The sequence below is a fragment of the Saccostrea cucullata genome, unplaced genomic scaffold (genome assembly GCF_032062105.1).
Source record: "Saccostrea cucullata isolate Sc308-1 unplaced genomic scaffold, CSIRO_AGI_Scuc_v1 ctg115, whole genome shotgun sequence".
NCBI classification, from domain to species: Eukaryota; Metazoa; Mollusca; class Bivalvia; order Ostreida; family Ostreidae; genus Saccostrea; species Saccostrea cuccullata.
In genome coordinates, this window is record NW_026932690.1 from 472,524 (window position 1) to 492,961 (window position 20,438).

At 34.6% G+C, this 20,438-nt stretch overlaps 1 protein-coding gene across 2 annotated transcripts; it reads right to left on the minus strand.

Annotated features, from left to right (window-relative positions):
* Positions 1-1,301: 1,301 nt before the first annotated feature.
* Positions 1,302-20,132, minus strand: LOC134235808 (tyrosine-protein kinase BAZ1B-like). Of its 2 annotated transcripts, XM_062717977.1 has the most exons (34): positions 19,914-20,132; positions 19,120-19,295; positions 18,821-18,926; positions 18,615-18,657; positions 18,331-18,423; positions 18,018-18,094; positions 17,703-17,868; positions 17,207-17,527; positions 16,987-17,100; positions 16,545-16,864; positions 16,195-16,291; positions 15,613-15,784; positions 15,146-15,249; positions 14,885-15,034; positions 14,496-14,653; positions 14,129-14,271; positions 13,568-13,757; positions 9,639-9,705; positions 9,326-9,440; positions 9,058-9,181; positions 8,626-8,790; positions 8,353-8,413; positions 8,102-8,140; positions 7,494-7,601; positions 6,389-6,509; positions 5,319-5,455; positions 4,998-5,138; positions 4,809-4,883; positions 4,476-4,606; positions 4,225-4,316; positions 3,659-3,942; positions 3,369-3,446; positions 3,124-3,267; positions 1,302-2,474 (listed from the first exon to the last, which is right to left on the minus strand). In XM_062717977.1, the coding sequence occupies exons 1-34, from the start codon at positions 20,024-20,026 to the stop codon at positions 2,352-2,354; spliced, it is 4,548 nt and encodes a 1,515-aa protein (XP_062573961.1). In that variant the 5' UTR covers positions 20,027-20,132; the 3' UTR covers positions 1,302-2,351. The 2 variants fall into 2 exon arrangements, with proteins under 2 accessions (XP_062573961.1, XP_062573962.1); XM_062717978.1 differs by lacking the exon at positions 8,102-8,140.
* Positions 20,133-20,438: the final 306 nt, after the last annotated feature.

Consider the following 20,438-nt stretch of genomic DNA (forward strand, 5'->3'; position numbering starts at 1 on the left):
TAATTTTAGTGAAATGTTTTATTTCAAGTTTATAATTACCAGAATTTCAGAACTTTCTGTGTCAAATGATGAACATCTCCTATAGACAAGTAAACACAATAAAAATACCTCATAATACCTAATATTTATTTTATTAGAAACAAGAGGCCCATGGGCCATATCGCTCACCTGAGAAGCTTTGGCCATTCTGTTCTTTACCAGATTTCCCCCTTGTAAATTAATACACAATGCATCCCCACCCTACCGGCCACTGATCATAATTTAGACATTTTGAAATCTACACTACCCCATGATCCATCCATGTACACATAAGTTTCAGCTTTTCTGGCCCAGTGCTTCTTGAGAAGAAGATTTTCAAAGATTTTTCCTATATATTTCTATGCAAAAATTTGATACCCCATTGTGGCCCCACCCTTCCCCAGGGGGTCATGATTTGAACAATTTAGAATCTACACTATACCAGGATGCTTCCACATAAGTTTCAGCTTTACTGGCCCAGTGGTTCTTGAGAAGAAGATTTTCAAAATTTTTCCTATATATTTCAATGTAAAACTTTGATTCCCCATTGTGGCCCCGCCCTTCCCCCGGGGGTCATGATTTGAACAATTTAGAATCTACACTATACCAGGATGCTTCCACATATGTTTCAGCTTTACTGGCCCAGTGGTTCTTGAGAAGAAGATTTTCAAAGATTTTTCCTATATATTTCTTTGTAAAACTTTGATTCCCCATTGTGGCCCCGCCCTTCCCCCGGGGGTCATGATTTGAATAATTTAAAATCTACACTACCCTAGGATGCTTCCACATAAGTTTCAGCTTTACTGGCCCAGTGGTTCTTGAGAAGATTTTTTAATGACCCCACCCCATTTTTGTCTTTCCTTGATTATCTCCCCTTGTGAGGGGACTTGGCCCTTTATTTTAACAATTTAAATTCCCCTTCACCCAATGATGCTTTGTACCAAGTTTGGTCAAAATTGGCCCAGTGGTTCTTGAGAAGAAGTCGAAAATGTGAAAAGTTTACAGACGGACAGACAGACAGACGGACGGACGACGGACAAAATGCATATTCAAATCAATAAAGCAAGTATATAAAATACTTTGTGAGTTTGTCCTTTGTCCACTGTTTACAACAATTTTTCAAGCGTTTTAAAGGTCAGGGTCATATTGTAAAGGTACCTGGACAAATCGCCCCCAGAGGAAAACGAACGAAACAATGGATGCTTATTTTTTTGTGTAGTACGTCATCAAAAAGTGGTGTAATGAGCCTCCTTAAAAAGGGTTGAGGATATGTAAATGAAAAATTTTGAGATTTACTGACATTTTATTTCAGATTCAACAGACATCGACCATAAAATAACAGATACTACAGATTTGGTATAAGGCTTCAATGCCCATCATGATTTTGTCATGTTCATATACAACGATGAGTAAAAATGAGAACATAATGATGTGTAAACCTTCAAATAATTTTTTTTCTTTTTAGCAGTCTGAATTTTTTTACTTGATGCCTACTGCATTAAAGCTAAACCACCTTGAGTTACTCTTGGAAAAGAATTATCTGAATTAAAAAAAATCTGAATATATCTAGTTACTCTTTACTTTTCCCCTATAACATAATACAGCTTCAAAATCTATTTTGCAATCATATTTTAAATGGACATAATTTACATGCATTTCTTGCACTACTCAATCCTTTTAAACTAATGTGAAATGGGCTTTGGATGAAAACTTGTTTTGATATAAATAAATCTTTAACACCATTTACAACATGATTTCATTTTTAAACTAAAAAAAAACAACTTTACAGTGTAATTATACAGTAAAAGATGAGAATACCCTATGACAAGAAAGACTTACACTGTCTTAGGTACAAAGTACATATTCATGATTTTTTTTTCCACAAACGCACATATGTAAAATGAATAAATTATGTAATATTACTTAAAATATCATAAAAATATGTGAAATCTTCTTTTATTAAACTAATATACATATAAAAATAAGAAATAAAGGTGTCCAAATTAATGTAGTCGACAAGTATACAAAAAGATGAACCATTTTCTAAGTAGAGAGGTTGATCAGTTTTGATATTGAGACTCGGCCAAGGAAAAGATTTCCTTGAAGTATGTTCCCACTGGTTTAAAGAATTTGTGTATGGTGCTGTATTCTTGACATGATTGCACAGCCGGAGTTACTTGGTACATTGTGTCTGTTTCTGATAAACAAATACTGTTTGACAAACAGAACACATATAAAGGAAGGACACAGAGCACTTGTTTCTTTGCCATGTAAACCATCTTAACGTTCACTAACATGCTACATGTTTGTATTCTAAAAAATCCTTGGAAATGTCATTCTGCATGGCCATTGGTCAGCTTCTGGCGATAATACGGAAACGTCGGGAGATGTTTCTTCATTTGTTCTGAAAAGTAGGTCTCCACTTCCCTCATATAATCCAGAATTTCACTGCCCTCCTGTCAAAAAAAAACAACAACATTTTTTAAAGTGAATTGCATGTACATGTACATTTAGCATATGCAATTTCAATACGGTACCCCCAATCTAATTTGAATATAAATGATCTCATGTATACACAGGTTAACATCAGACTCCAACAAAAATGAATCCCACCACATGGTATGCCTTAATAAAAAGTGTGTGTGCTAAGATTTCAAACACATGAGAACTTGCTGAGAAAACTACCCTAGATAAATCAGCTGACAAAGTTTGCTAATCCTAGACCTAATAGTATTAAAGAATGAGCAGGAAACGAAAAAGCTAACAGACGGACGGACATGAAGCCTATAACATAATACATCCCGTCTTCAGACGGGCATATAAAAACGCAACGATATAGGGCAGCGAGAAATTCGAATATTGTTGGTGCTTTCAAACATGTAAAATGTAAATACACTGTATAAAGAATGTTTTGATGTTTATTGTGAATTATTGGTGTGTGAATCACACAGACTTGCACATAGGCATATTTTTCATGAAGCACTAGCACTTCATAAAATATGTCTACGTAACAAGTCTGTTTGATTCACACACCAATACCTCACACAAAACTTAAAAACATTCCTTAAATAAATCTGTTATCTGGGTACTGAGCACCCATCTTACTTTATTATATGTCTCAGCGTTATTGAAGACCAGCTTCACATCTTCCATCACCTCTAGGGGAGATCCATACACCAGACACTGAAGTCGATCCTTAATGATCTGGAAATCTAACGGGTGCTTGATGATCTGGTAATAATCAGGCACCTGTTCAACACCAAAGTCATATTAGCATTTAGTCTCCAAAGCATGTAGCATTAATTTTCATAAAAAAAAAGGTACAAAAAAATTATTATAACATGCTTCACCTCTTTTTTGTTGACAGGATTTAAGAATGGCCAGCAGGCTTTCTGTTTCATGGTGTTTGCTACAATCTGCTCACATATCTACATTGCAAAAAAAAAACAAACAAACAGATTTCTAATCATTTGTACAAGTCATTATAGCCTTAACTTCTCATCATCACTCTACTTAACAAAGCATAAAAGCAATTCTTCTAATCATCTTTGGCTTATATTAACATGGGCAATAAAAATCAATACAACACTTAACACAACACAACACTTAACACCTTAGACAAGAAGAGGTAAATACTAACAGATAGATCTGAGGGTGCGCGTCGGGATGAACCAGACCGTGACACTGGCACTTCCTCATCCATGGACTGGTTCCTGGTCCTGTCTCGGCCCCGGGCCTGAGCTGCCGGCCTGCCCCGCCGAGCCGTTGTGTCCTGAGATCGGCGCTGTGACTTCCTCGGAGGCTGGGCTTGTTCTTCTTCCTCTTCCTCTGTATCAGAACTCTCCTCTCCCTCTTCTTCACTTTCTTCCTCCTCCTCCGTTGTGCTGCCCTCCGACTCCTCATAATTACGCCGCCTTGGAGGGGCTAAATATTGAATTTTTTGTTAAGTTTACATCCATTTTAACATATTAATTGTCCGGATATGTGAAGCGTCCGAATATCTGAATTACCAGTTAAACAAGACAAAATGAAGTTAAAAGATTTCGTTCCGAAAAAAAATCCTCCGGATATCTGAAGGTCCACTGTAACTAATCTCAATAGTTTAATTTGTCATAGGACTCTCACTGAATTCAAAATGAAGGGTTTTATAAACAGAATTTTTTTTGGCCTTGAATTTTGTTTTCACAATGATATACATGTATGTACCTCTCTTATTCTTTACAGCATTTCTCCTTGCTGTTTTAGACCTGGTTGACCTTTTCACACCAGTCTTACACTCATTGCACTCCCAGTGACCCCTGCCAACAAATAAAGTTCCATTTATTACAAACATGTATCTACAGATTGAAGAACACATACATAGCTTGGTTAGTATATTTTCTTTATTCATAATTATAAGGAACTTTTACTCCAATATTCATCTAAGACATTGTTACTTTTGACCCTATGACCTTTACCTGGGGGGTCGACGTAGAGGGGGGTCGTGGCACTCCAGGTGGTAAGCAGAGGGACACTTGGCACAAAGAATCAGATTCTCATCATGACCACATTGGACACACTTCTCTTCATGTTCTATTTCACTATCATCCTAAATCAACGATACAATACTACTGTATACATGTAATTTTGTACAGTTTTTTTTATCATTCTATATTTAAACACTACAAATGATTTAGCTGATAAGTGAAAATATTGAAATGAGCTTCAGCATTGGGATTTGCATAATTCTTCAAATTCTTTTATGATTGATAATTAACCTCAAGCCCTCTAAATTATCTATTCATACTTACACTTGCTTCATCATTTGAGTCTGAAACACGATAATTTTTAGGGTAATCTCGCACTCGTCTCCTTGAGTGATTTGGCTGGAAAAAAAGTTATAACACAGAATTATATAGTTATTGAAATGTTAAGTTTTTAAACAAAAGAAAGTTTTCCTTGGACTTTTAAAAATATTTAAAGATGAGTTGTCAACATACATCACAAGCAGGACATAACCAATCGCCTTTAGGAATCTCAAAGAGAGCTGGCCGTAGACAGTGCATGTGGAAAGCTTGATTACATTCATCACACAGCAACAGGGCTGAGTCATCTCCCTTCTTACGACAGATCTTACATTTCTGGAAAGAAAAAAAAATCAATGTCTCAAATATTTTCATCTTCTATTTTGTTATAATCAGTAATTCAAAAAAGACATAATGTATAAAACTATTCTGCACTTTCAGCTGATTTTATTTTCATCTCATACTTTATCTTAATCAGTGATTCAATCTGACATAATATAAAGTGTAAAACTTTACCGCATTTTCCGCTGATTTTTCCCACTTGATACAGGCATCCAGTATACCAAACAGAACGTGGAGTCTTGACAGAGTGCTGGCATTCTCAACAGCCTCTCTCCACTTAGATATACCCAGACAGACTGTAATCTCCTCCTCTGTATAATTAAATAATACTTAAAGAAACTCAATACAGTATACATATATTACATGGCATCGAGGGCAGCATACCAGAATATTTGCCCCAAGGTGACAGGAAATAGTGTTATGTCGCCCAATAGGGTGACATAATCCATTTTTATTCTGGTACGAGAATTAAGCCATGTAATATATGGTATATAACATTTTTAGACACTGAATCCAAATAGATCATCGAACATATTTCTTGAACACTATGTGCACATGTACATTGAGTATAATTCCGAAATACATTTGTATCCCATCCTGTTTCATGGCAGAATGTTTTCAGTATGCTGACACTTGTGTTGTTAACCTTTGTTGTATTTAAAGATTTTTTTTCCCTCAATTAAATTATCTAATTCCTCTGATTTCAAATAAACAAATCGCAGACGTTGTCCCGCTTTTTTAATTTTCACGAAACTGTCTACGTTTGATTAGCAACTACCTTTGTGAATATCGACCCCAACGTATTTAATATGCAGAATGATTGCACACGAGGGAAGATAACTGTGTTTGGGAGGGCAATATACTGTAACTGTTTCCAGTGAAATATAACTATATCCGGCGTGATTCAGCAGTTTTTCATGGCATATGGATATAAATATCATATTTGTGATATAATGGGAAAAACTTCTTCAAAATTTGTGACCCTAATGCTGTAACACTTCTGCTTTAGATGCATTATCCATCCAAGTTTGTTAATTCATAGTGATTTGAATGTGTTGATACAAACAGATACATGTTTATCAGTTGATAAAGTAAGATGATTTGAGGCCTAAAGTTATGAGCTAGACACAAAAAAGCTTGCCATATCATAATACATGTACTTCCCATCATGAAAAGGGTATGAAAATGTTAATGGAGAATTAAAAGACTGTGTCAGTGTAAGGCTTTCAGTACAAGAGGTGTACCTTTCTCCTCTTCGTCACTGTCCTCCCCCGATCTCACCAGGATCTTCTTCTTACTGACAGCCATGATACCCTGACGGAACTTCTCCAGCACGTTCTCCTGTACCTCCAACAGGCACTCCGCCTAAAAAAATACAAAAATCAAAAAATTTGAGAAATCCCGCTGTTTGTGCACTCCATTATTTTTCAAGAGCAATTTACATAAAGAAAACATTTTTTAAACGAATGAAAAATTCTTCATAAATTGCATATATGTAATGATAAGAAAGTAATTATGCATGTCACAAGAACTTGTCATAATATACTTTTTCCTACACCTAAAATAACTTTTTATAAAGAAATTTATGCGTTTTATTGCATATTTTTGCCCCCCAAAATGTCATACAACTTGTCTAATCCGACATGCACTGGGAGACAAAATTTTTGTCGCGATAGACAGGGTGTCGGACTGCACAGTGTTAAAAACAAGGAAAATACTACAATGGGAAAGAAATTTAACGTCGGAATTCACAGTGTGTCGGATTATTCAGGTGTCGAATTAGACAGTTTTCACTGTATTTTCAAAATTTCTTGAAATGTGCTAAATTGTATATATTGTATGAGAAATCTAAATTAACAAAAAATATTGTAGTTTTAAAGTAAGTTATTGACAATTTTGGTTTTTATGATGTCACAAACTATTCGGACTTTGTATTGATTTTCAGAAATAGGAAAATATATACCAAATTTGCTCAATTTTTTTCTATAAAACTTATAGAGCACAGGACTGCTCAGGAACAATATTTACATATTTCATTGTTGTTATCATTCTACACATTATATCAAACTATTGTTCTTGAGCAGACCTGAGCTCGGTGTTTTTTTGCTCAAAATATTGACATATATTCAACATTTTTTGTAGAAATCATGAAAATTTTTAACTAACATCATTTTTGTGACGTCATATCAAATATATGACGTCATGGTTTAAGATAATATTCAGTGCTTAGAGGTCTGCAGATATCCCCTTGTTTTAAAACATAATTATATATTTCTCCGTCAAAGTTTGATATTGGGTGCAAGTATTGGCCATTGCTGCATAAAGTCCTTTACATGAACTTAGACTCACCATGCCCGTTAAGTCTGTTGAAGTCTCTAGTTTTTTCTCCCACACAGGAAAATCGTCCACCCCCCCTAGTCCCCCATTCCGTAACTTCAGCTCAGTGTCCAATAACTCCTGAAAATTTACAAATCCAACTTTTAGTGACAGCAGCATTTCCAGTAGTTCATCTCACCTTCCTTGTATACAGTTTGTTTCAAAAGTTCATTGTGCTACAAAAACATGCAAATTTACTAACAATACTTTAGGAAAAGAAGACTTGATTTTTTTCATGCTAGTGTATTCCAATGCAAATCATTCACATAAAAATTTCAACAAAAAAATACTCTCTGTCTATTCAGAATTTAGAGATAAAAATAGTGCAATCACTGTTTGTTTTAATTTTTAAAGGTGTTGCTTAGGAAGAAATGAAGTGTCATATGAAATGCTTAGATTCATTCATGTCTAGTGCATAGAGACCAGAAACAATTTTATCAAAATAAAAAAAATTAAACAAATTAAGAGTAGAAATATAGGTGACAACTTACTGGGCTGTTAAAAAATTCTATGAAAATGAAGGTTTGCATGTTATTTAATATGCAGTACAATGATGATGCATGACGCTTGTGATGTCATACCTTTTTAAAGTGAGCCTCATTTTCATTGTACTCCGAAGTCTAATGAAGACAAAAGGTTATTCTCAAAAGAAATGTTCCATGATTTATATTTACAGAATAAACTTATAACTACAAAACAGTCATAACTTAAGGAAAAATTCATCATGTTATACAAGTTTTATCACCTGTACAGTGCAGAATATCGTCCTTATCTAAGGACCAGGCAGTCATTACATCTGAAATGTGCATCAAGAATCTGAAATATTACTCACCTTTTTATAAGCTTCCATCAATCCCTTCTCTCCATCACAATCCCTGAGTTCCAAATTGGTTCTAAAAGGACAGAAGTTACCACATTTAGTAGATCTCCAAATTTATTGCAATACTTTATTTTTGTAAGTCAATTGATATTTTATAAGCCAGACAAAATTGAATTTACAAATACACTTGCATGAACATATGTACATTCAACATAATATGATTAATATACTGCAGTAACAAGGTTGAAACCATTAACTAACCCTTACAGTTATTTGGTACAGTACCTGTTGGCCCGTATCACAGCTTTGTGTACAATATCGTATCTCTTTTTGAGTTCCGCTCGTAGATGATTTTCTCGGATCCCCTGTGGGTGGAGACTGTCTATCAGACTATCGAGGTCCTTAATTGAGTCGTACGTAAACCACAGATTCTGACCAGTTTTGGGGGCTCTGAAATCAATATACAGTGGAGATTGAAATTCCATCTCATGTACAAATCATAAACTTACATAGGCTAAGATTTGTGTGCCCTAAAACCAAACAAACCATGTTTCTCCGATTGTTCTATAAAATGCAAGGCCCATGGACCTTATTTCTCCGTTTTTCTTCTTGTGACCATTTCAAAATTTAATATATGTGAAAAATCAAAGACAAAAAGTTGTAAAATACATGAATGAATCAGATTTTTGACCAGATGAAAAGAACAAGAACATTTACGTTTTCTCGGCAGGTGTCCGTGACTCTGACAAAGGACCATCCTCTGACATGACCACATCATCGTCAGAATCATCACTCTCTTCAGACTTGGGAACATTATAGTCAATGTAATCTGCTACCCAACCTATGTAAAATGCAAGAAACAATTAGCTCTTGGTTAGAAGTTTACAGAAGGAAGGGAGGTAACTTTTGACTCCTGCAAAAATGGCACATCACATAGTAGAAACATAATAAAAACATGTCTGCTAATTGTTATTTCAAAGCTTGCCTTTTTCAATATAAAGTCCTGGTGTGGTCTGTGAAAACACCCAGTATCTGTTATGATTACGGTCAGTTCCTATTGGTGTTTGTCTTAGCACAGCCTTAGCAAGAGCAATCCCTTCCTGAAATTAATAAAGTACATGTACAAACACACATGTAAAATGCTATTTACAACAAATTTTAAATACAATCAATGTGTCTGAATTCTTACTAGAAATGTATATGAAAATGTACAATTAATGAAGGTGTAAATTATAACTTTAACAAAGAGAAGTTAATAACAGAGGTGTACACTGTAGATTCTGCAATGTTCAACTTACTGCAAATTTTTTCTCAAATTTCTCCATCTCTACTTCTTTCTTGTATATTTCAGCTTCTTTTTGCCGCCTATATTAGGTACACAAGAAATACAGTATAAAATAAATTTATTACATATTAATGTACTGTACACTCCACTTTAATCTAGTCATTTAAGCATAACATAGCTTTATTAACACAGCTAACCTGTAAATCAATCAATGCTTGTGGAGATATTTACATGTCAACCATATTCAATAAAATTATAAAATGATGAACATGAAGAAATATATACATGCACATGGTCAAAATTTAAAAAGTTTCTGTTTGGTTAGCTTGGGACCGTTATATATACAAGATCTCCTACAGTCTGTGGCTGGATATGATTTTTGTCCAAAAATATCGTATTTTTATGAGAGCCTTTATGTGAATGGATAAGAACACACAAGTTCGATAAGAAGTAAACATGAAATAAAAACCATAATTCAACAAGAGGCCCAAGGGCCTTGAATCGCTCTTCTGATACATTGTACAAAATCTATCTTTTCTATTTGAAGCCATAACCTTTGTTATATCAAGTTGCATCAACTGACAAAGTTTGATGATTCTTAGCCAATAATGACTGAAAATATTTTTAATAATAAAGCTATAAACATAGGTAATCAGAGATTACAGAGCTCACCTCAACGAATGTTGTCTTTAAATAAGGCAAATTCACACAATTAACCAACAAAAAGTGTACATTCCAAAAATGAAAATACTTTAAGCAATTTTGATCATAATACTTTGAAAATACCTACATAAAAAAAAAACTAGTTGGACTTCAACTTCATGAAAATTTAATCAAAATCCAGCATCTGAAGCAAATTTGAGAATTTTCATCTCTTGATGAAAACTTTAACCTGTTCACTCAACCAGAAAATGTAGGTCAGATTCAGCATCCGAAGCAAGCCCGGGTGTGCATCCTTAGATGTATCATCCATGCAAGTTTGGTCAACATAGGGCTTATAGTTACTTGGAAATGAAACCTGCACCAAAAACTTTAATCTGTTCACTCAACCGGAAAATGTAGGTCAGATTCAGCATTTGAAGCAAGCCCAGTAGTATGCATCCTTAGATGTATCATCCATACAAGTTTGGTCAACATAGGGCTTATAGTTACTTGGAAATGAAACATGCACCAAATACTTTAACCTGTTCACTCAACCAGAAAATGTAGGTCAGATTCAGCATCCGAAGCAAGCCCGGTAGTATGCATCCTTAGATGTATCATGCATGCAAGTTTGGTCAACATAGAGCTTATAGTTACTTGGAAATGAAACCTGCACCAAAAACTTTAATCTGTTCACTCAACCGGAAAATGTAGGTCAGATTCAGCATTTGAAGCAAGCCCAGTAGTATGCATCCTTAGATGTATCATCCATGCAAGTTTGGTCAACATAGGGCTTATAGTTACTTAGAAATGAAACCTGCACCAAAAACATTAACCTGTTCACTCAACCAGAAAATGTAGGTCAGATTCAGCATCCGAAGCAAGCCCGGTAGTATCCATCCTTAGATGTATCATCCATGCAAGTTTGGTCAACATAGGGCTTATAGTTACTTGGAAATGAAACATGCACCAATAACTTTAACCTGTTCACTCAACCGGAAAATGTAGGTCAGATTCAGCATCCGAAGCAAGCCTGGTAGTATGCATCATTAGATGTATCATCCATGCAAGTTTGGTCAACATAGGGATTATACTTACTTGGAAATGAAACCTACACCAAAAACTTTAACCTGTTCAATAAACCGGAAAATGTAGGTCAGATTCAGCATCCGAAGCAAGCCCAGTATTATCCATCCTTAGATGTATCATCCATGCAAGTTTGGTCAACATAGGGATTATAGTTACTTGGAAATGAAACCTACACCAAAAACTGCACCAACAATGTTAACCTGCTCCAAAAACATTAACCTGGTCATTCCTTTGCTGAAATTGCAGCATCTGAAACTTTGACTGATACAATGAAACACACTAGAACCATCTTCCATGCATGTCTAATCAATATAGGACATAGAAGTACTTAAAAAGAAAACTGCTCCAAAAAACTTAACCTTAACCTGGGACGCCGACACCGACGTGGGCGCCGACACCGACGCCGACGCCGAGGGTATTACATAAGCTCCCCCAACTTCGTTGAGGTGAGCTAAAAAACCATAAGTACATCACAGTGACCTATATTAAGATTGAAGTTTTCTGAGGACTCAAGATGCATTAATAAACAAAGATCGAAGATTCTAAGCCAATAAGTATTTGAGATATTTAAAAGTAGGTCACCGTGACCTACTTTTTTGTCTACATTCTTTGAAAACCCAACATACATCAACTGACAAAGTTTGATGATTCTAAGCCAAAAAGTACCTTATATATTCAAAAGTAGGTCACCATGACCTACTTTTTGATCGACATTCTCTAAAAACCAAAGATGCATCAACAAACAAAGTTTAGTGATTCTAAACCACTTAATACCATAAATATTTAAATAAAGCCATAAAATGTCGAAAGTAGGTCACAGTGACCTACTTTTTTGACATCATTCTCCAAAAACCCAAGATGCATCAACTTACAAAATTTTGATGATTCTAAGCCAATAAGTACCGTAGATACTTACATAAAGCCATAAAATGTCAAAAGTAGGTCACCGTGACCTACTTTTTGGTCATCACTCTCCGAAAACCCAAGACGCATCAACTCACAAAGTTTGATGATTCTAAGGCAATAAATACCTAAGATACTAAAATATAGCCATAAAATGTTGAAACTAGGTCATCATGACCTATATTTTGGTCGACATTTTTCAAAGTCACAAGATGCATCTGCTGACCAAGTTTGATGATCCTAGGTCTAAAGGTAATCAAAATATGCCTTTTAAACAGATTCGAAAACAAATGCCTGCAAAATTCAAAAAGTAGGTCACAGTGACCTCTTTTTCATAAATATGTTTTAAGGTCTCAAGATGCATCAATTAACAAGATTTGATGATTCTAAACCTCTCAGTGTCTGAAATAATTGGATTAAATGTTTTAAGAAGAATTAGTCATAAAGTTCAAAAAGTAGGTCACCGTGACCTACTTTTAATCTGACATTATTCAAGGACCCAAGATGCATCAACTGACAAAGTTTGATGATCATAGGCCTTAAAGTGCCCGAAATATGCCTTCAAATCAATTTGAAAACAAATGCCCACAAAATTTTAAAAGTAGGTCACCGTGACCTACTTTTGAGTTAACATGATGTGAAGTCCTGAGATGCATCAACTTACAAGATTTGGTGATCCTAGTCCTAATAGTAAGCAAAATATAAACGTTTTTATTATTTGTAAATTTAGGTCAACTTTGAAGTGACCTAGTAAACAATACGCCCTTTGCCCAGGGTCATGCCTTGAACAATTTTTAATCTTCAACATATTGATCCTTGTATGTAAGTTTGGTGAAAATAAGAGAGTGGAGAGAGAAGAAGATTTTTTAGCAACCAGTACTTTTGGTTTTGTTTTCCTGATTATCTCCCCTTGTTTAAGGGCCCCAACCCTTATTTTAGTATAAAGGGTAGCCCTTGGGCCAAGGATACCCTGTGACAAATTTGACACTGATTGGCCAAGGGGTTCTTAAGTTATGGCCCATATTCTAAAAAGTTAACGCACACCGCACAAATAGCCATAGCATTAGCTCTTTGAGCCTTTGGCTCAGAAGAGCTAATAAAAATCAGTTATAGTGAAGTCACTGGAACCTACAAAATTACTTTTCTATTTCCATAATTTGTTATATCAGTAGAAGAAATTTGTTGAATTTATATAGCTGAGGATCCAAGATCACTTTGCTGTATCCATGAATTTGCAATATGCGTGTTCTTAGTAAGCAAGTTTTACTGTATACTTTCATTAAGGAATATCAGTCACAAATCCGATACCTTATCCTCTCCTCTTCATCCTTTTTTTTCTTCTCAGCTAATGCCTGGGCCGTGGTGATCCTCCGTCTCTTGACGACTGATGCCAGGTCATCCCTCTCCTCCCCGGAATCCATTGGCGTGGGCGTCCCTGGCTTAGAGCCATCACTCTCTGCTCCTTGTTTCCCATAAAAGTGGGTAATTAAAATATCTCCTGAAAAAAGCAAATACATTTAACTACAATAATATCTAAAATTAATCTCCAATACCATGGATATGTTCAACTGAATTTGTGGTCTAAACCACTCATTCTTGGTGGTTTTCAATTCTTGCTATCTCAAACCTAGAACACCTGGTTTTTAAAAGGTCCACATAAGTTTGAGATAACAAGGATTGGCTGAAGCATTACTTTTTAGATTGGATTTGTTTAATTAAGAGAAAATTTTTTTAAGCCTTTGGGATGCATAAATTCACTGCAAAATAATTCATTTACAACACTAAATTGAACAATATATACTTTCTTATTCTCGGTGTGAATATTATTTAATATATGTATATATGTAACAGCTTCAGTAGATGACTTACTATTTGCGTCCTCCTCTTTCCCCTGACTTTCTCCCTCCCCCTCTTTGGCTTTGGTTGCTTCCTCCCCATTCACCAATCCCTTCTTATTCTTCACTTTTTTCAGTTCGTCATTCTTTGATTTCATCTCTTTTAATTTTGTTTTCCTGAACATAAAATCACATTCAATAAAACCAGTTAATATAAATTTGTCTACTTTTCAAGTTTTGGTTTTATTCTTTGAAAATTTGTAGTTTCAAGTATTCTGAGTCTTCTGTCCAAAATGCATGCACTGTCTATTGCAAATAAAGTTGAAGCCACATTTAAATACCAGTACCATATGACACGAATAGAGCTGGCTCAAGTTAGATAAAGTCCAAACAGTACTGACCAGAGCTGTGTGGCCTCCTGCTGTTTTTCTTCCATGTAATCCTGGACAGAGTAAGTTCCCATGATTCTCAGACAAAGGCCCTTAAGGATCTGAATTTTCTGTACTGGATCCAACATAAAGAATTCCTGTGTTTCCAACTGTTGAATAGTATCATCCGACTGTAAAAAAAAAAATTTCTAAGTGTCAAATGTTAGACTTGGTATTTTTACCACAATTTTCATGTTTTTTTAATCATGTATGTTGTAATGTAGCATAAAGAATTCTATCAATTAGTGACAAAGACTTCTCAAAAACAGAGAAAAAGAGTGAAGATACAATTTAAGCATTTCTAATTATTTATCAGCTATTCTAAGAGTACATGTATTCTACATTTAATAAGCCATGTTTACCACTTCCTCGTCGAGATCGGTGTCGTTGCTGACGTTACTCGTACTCTGATCCTCCACATCCTGTCTCCTCAGACAGAGCCGGACCAACTCCGAGGCCGTGTAGGGGTTCACCGGAATGTCACTCAGGGACACACGCATCTCCTGGTAATCCTGCCAAAATAGTAAACAATATATTATGTACATTTGGGTTAATTAAAAATTGATTTCAATAACAGTTGTCTTTTATAAGTTTCTCATAAAATAAGAGAGAGAGAGACAAACCTCTGAAATCTGATCCTGCAGAAGAGTCTGAAGTAGAACGACCAGGACACGACCGATGTACAGGAAGCCCTCCTTACCACTACACAGGGCCTTCATTAGGGCATCTGACAAAGGAACAAAAGGTTACATTGTAACAGACCTTTATCTATAAAACATTTATGTCGAAAGTTCACGAATCAAAACATCAAGTAAATGTATTTTAAGAATTTAAAGAAATGCAACAGTGACCAGCCTATATGATATCTAATCAAGAGTTTCAAGACAAAGATCTTGTTGCAGTGACCGTTTTCTACGGACCATATTTACTATTATTCAAAAATCTTCACAGAAAAGCTCATATTTTTATTCATAAGCTAATTAATAAACTTCTACAAGATTTTTTTCTAAAGTGTACAACTATTTTCAGCTCACTGTAATATTTTAAAATTTGACAATTTTTTGGGAGTAAAATAATGATGCATACTAACCCGTGTAAATAGGATAATCATCTTTTGGCATCAGAAGTCCTGAGTAACAGCTGACGAACTCTGTTACCATGGTGATGTCCCCAAACAGCTCATTAGGAAGTCCCTCGGGGGTGGTCACTAATTTAGGAGCCGGGAGAGGCTTCAAGTTAGACAACTCCTGATCCTCAAATTTCTATGGGAACACAAAGATCGATTTCTAACATGTAAATAAACATTCCTTTTTTGCAACTTGTATCATGAAAAAAAAAATAGATGTATCCCCCTTTCAATTCTATTTAGAATGTACCTTTACACAGTAGTCATCAATTATTTTAAATATAACTTGCACAGAATTTATGTTAATAATTGCTGGACTTGTGCAGAGTATGGTCGTATTTTGGAAGGTTAACATGGTGCCAAAATAAGTGATTTCAAAATACTTGAACAAAACGTGTACTTCTTGATACTGAATGTTTCAGGACTGATAGGTAAGTTTTACTCTAACTGAAGAGGTAAATTCTTGTCTGAGCTTATATTAACATTATACATGCACCTGTCACACACCTGAGGTGATATTGATGCTCAAGATGTACCAGCACGTACCTGTCTGAGTTTCAGCTGCTTTTCTCTCATTTCCTGTTTTTGTTTCTCTTTCTTCTCTTTCATGTAATTTGCCTTTTGCTCCTCAGTCATGGTAGCACTATCAAATAAAGTTTCTTTTAAAATATAAAATATGTCAAGAATGTATGGAAAAAATTGACATTTCACAGCCGTTTTTTTTAGTTATCTGAAGGTTTGTAACATATACATCTAGATCCTATAAAAATTAACTAGGTAAAAGAAAATATAAGATACACAATAATCAACTAATGTGTCTGATTCTATCTTGCAATCAAATTCTTGTTATTTTTAAAGTGTTACCATGATCATTTACTAGAGAATACACAAATTACAGTTTCTTCTTTTCCTGAATCTTTTCGAATCGTTTGTTGACAAGGTCTTTAATGTCCGATGGTAGTTTTTTCATCTGAGTGACAGTCAATATATCAGCTGCTTTCAGTGCCAAGGACTTCAATTTTGCTTCCTCTTTCAGTTTGAAAGCCCTGACCATTTTAGACACAATGGCTGGGGTTTTGCTTGTAGGCGATTTAATTGGTTTATCAGGTGTTTTGTTGCCCTTTTCTGGTGTTCTTAAAGATCCCATTTTCTTTTTCTCTGGTGTTTTCATTCCTTTCTTCTTTGACAAATCAAATAATGTCATCTGCTTCATACCCTACCGAGAGAACACAAAGATTTCCATCAGTGCTATACATCAAATATCTGAATCTTAAACTTAGTATGTAATCAAAAGAAGTAGACACTATGAATACAGAGAACAGTATTGTAATTTATTACCTTTTTAGAGGGGGATTTTTTCAACTTTGCCAGTGGCTCATCATCACTGTCTACAGACTGTTGTTTTTCCTTTTTCTTCTTTCCATCTTTCTTTGGACTCTTCTCTTTCTTTTCCTACAGAGAAAAACCATATACAAAACAATCACCTTTAACATCATACATGTATATGCTATCTGAAGTAAGAATTCAGCATACATGGTTTATCTGAGAGAATAGTTACCTTTTTAACTTTCTGTTTTTTCTCTTTTTTGTCGGAGATCTTTTTGGAGGGACTAGACTTGTTCAGTTTGGCCAGCGGTTTGTCCTCATCACTCTCAGAGTCTGAATCCTCGATAATTTGTACGTCATCGTCCGAGGACTTGGTCTGCGTCTTGGACACTTTCTTTTTCAGTGGTGACAGAGTCATTTGTTTTTTGTTATCCTTGCTCTTCTCTTCACTCTTCATCTTCTTCAGTTTTTTGGCAGATGAAGAATCGTGCTTTCCTGTAGATTTTCTCTTCTTTGCTCTTTCTTCCTCTGCTTTCTTGGCCACCTCTGCCACCTGTCGATTGATCGCAGTTTCATGTATATATCTAGTTTTAATTCATATTTTAAACATGTGCTTTAGACTTTTTTATTGAATTAAAAATTTATTAGATTTAAAAAAGTGGTGATTAAAAAAATACTTCCACACCTTTCTGTATAACTGCATTGATAATCTGATAATCTATATGTACCTTGACTGGTGACAAGAAGAAGTCATTAAACTTGTTAGGTAAATTAAACTCTTTGACTTTATTTTCATCCACGACCCAGGGACTGGTGGGATTCTGTCCTGATCTGACGGAGTTGGCTCGGATGAACAGTCGGATAAGTTCCTTAGATGGGGGCTTATCTGTTCTCCTGCAAGCAGACAAATCAGATTAAATATCTACCTTATCATTTACCCAATCTATTCAATGATAGCAAAAGAAATTACCTTCTGTTAAACAGTATTCATTTTACCTACTATCACTTGCATAACTTAAACAATACATATTTGTTTTACTCACTGAAGATCTGAAGCTGGGACTGCATTAATAATCTTGTCTTCTCCCTCCAGACGGAAGCTGTACTTGTAAGGCAGTAACTGACAAAGGCAACATTTAATATTTAAGTCAATCTAATTCATACTTCAGGACAAATTCACACTTAAATGTAAATTAAATTCATACTTAAAAAAGGACAAATTCACACTTAAATGTCAAGTCTCTTTTACATGTGTAACATCTTCTCATCCAATTAATATGTTTTTGTTGTGTCTTCTCATCAAACTATTGATGCTCAGTAACATGTAAAGTCTTATTTATGTCTGAGCTTCCTTACCTTGGGTGGGGTCCATTTCTTTGGTGAGTTTCCCTCTTCAGCCTTGTTTTCTTTGTCACTTGAGGGAGAGCTACAGTTGCTAGTAGGGTTTACCTGAAAAAAATTCTCATTCAATTTTATATCATTCAATGTTTTTACAAGTACTTGTAATCATAGAAGAATTAATAAAAGGTTTAAGACTGAGTCATGAAATTATTCAATTGGGCTATATATATATATATATATATATATATATATATATATATATATATGTATGATTGCTATATTTTTTTTTTGATAGTTACCTGGCATCCTGCAGTATCCACTTTCACAACCACACCTTGAATTCTGTTGTACAAAGAATCTTTTTATTAAATCTTATATAAGGGTGTTAAAAATAATTTTGAAAGTGACATCCAAAACAGAATTTTTAAAACATTACAATGAATAGTTTGTGCAATTTTAAGCTCCCCTTTATCTTGTAGTCATCATGTACTTTAATTCTACTCACGTTTTCCCCGCAGCTTTTATCTTTAAAACAACTTTTTCTCCAATACAGAGTACCTGCTGCAGTTTGAGCCAAGCTTGATCAACAATGCTTTCAAGGGGAAGTGTACCTGTTACAAAGGGCAAAAGTACAATTATAATTCATATTTATATAAATCATTTTACATCTCAAGCATAAAATTTGGAGTAGCCAACATACAAGGGGGGTTACTCCAATTTTCATATCAATAATCATAGCCTTTATTCAACTTATTGAGATTGAAATGAACAATAACTGAAAAACAATGCTACAGATTTTCTTACTATGATGGACAAGTTGTAGAACTGGTTTCTCATAAGCAGACTGGAACTGATTTTTTAGGACTTTGAGAACTTGCTTCTCAGAATTCCATGCTTCTTCATGTGTCAGGTTCACATGGCCTGTACACTTGCATGTCCAGATTTTCTCCTTATACCAGGACAGCCTTTTTGTGTATTCCCTTCATGTTGTTAAGGCTGTTATAGCAATCAGTTTTTAATTCTGTATATACAAAATCCTATGAACTTTCATTTTGTTATTGATTGTGAAAAGACAGAGAAAATTCAAGTTAAAAAAATTATTCTTAATCATACCTTATTCTGTGTCATTTTAACAATACTCATATATTTCCTTATGCAAGAATATAATTATTTTGTAAAGAAAAAAGGTTACAACAGCAAAACAAATAAACCTGTATGCATACTGCCAGACAAGTCTGCATATATTTCTATAAGAATCTTATTTGCACAAAGAAATTTATTGCAAATGACAATCATAATCACTTGTGAAAACAATGCTTTGCAAATCCAATTCTGTCGTTCTTTTCTTTTGAACAACAGACTTTTTTTTGTGGAATGAAAGGGACTTGCCGGCCATAGATAACCAACTTTATTTGTCTCTTGTTCTTACTTGTACTTATTTTATAATGCTTAATGTGTACAGGGATATAAAAAATTAACTTAACACTGAACAAAGTTCAGTTATTTATTTAATTTCATAGCGATAAATATTGCGCTGTTGATGCCATGAGCGCGGCCATGTTGAATTTTTTTCACAGGTGATTGTTTTCAAAGGATACTCTTTAGATCTGAACTGTTCCTTCGTGTGTGGTATCGTGTAGATCGTCTCATTCGGTTCTTTATCAGTTAAAGGCTTTACTGTACTAAATATCTTCTTACCAAACAGCGGCATTATCCTTTTCTATCATAAATAACATAAAAATTCGCCGTTGTTTGAAATCTGGCGCGAAGGAGCGGAAGCAGCTTCGCGGTTTCGTCTGCAATTTATCACGTGACATAAATAAACCTCTACAATAAACAAAAAAAGACATCGATTAATTGTTGTTGGATGGAATACATAAAAGAGCTTGAAAAAGTATGTATTATTTTTTTTTGTCCGATTAAAATAAAAATAAAAAAAAAATGATAATAAAATGGGAACTAAAAAAAAATACGGATAAAAACGGATTTCAATGTCGAGATTTTTATGGTTGATTTTGCCATAAAACGTGATAAAATATTGTGTATTCACATATGATCCTGCACTATCTATTTAAATCTGTTTTATATAGCTTAAAAAGCTATCATACTGGGTAGCTTTCATA

Bases quoted from the DNA above. Each gene is read 5' to 3' on its own strand.
- LOC134235808 (XM_062717977.1), bottom strand. From the start codon at position 20,026: ATGCCGCTGTTTGGTAAGAAGATATTTAGTACAGTAAAGCCTTTAACT. The intron at 18,658-18,820 runs GTGAGTAGAATT...TTTGTACAACAG, and splicing joins ATAAAAGCTGCGGGGAAAAC to AATTCAAGGTGTGGTTGTGA. The intron at 17,869-18,017 runs GTGAGTAAAACA...GTCTGCTTGCAG, and splicing joins GTCCCAGCTTCAGATCTTCA to GAGAACAGATAAGCCCCCAT.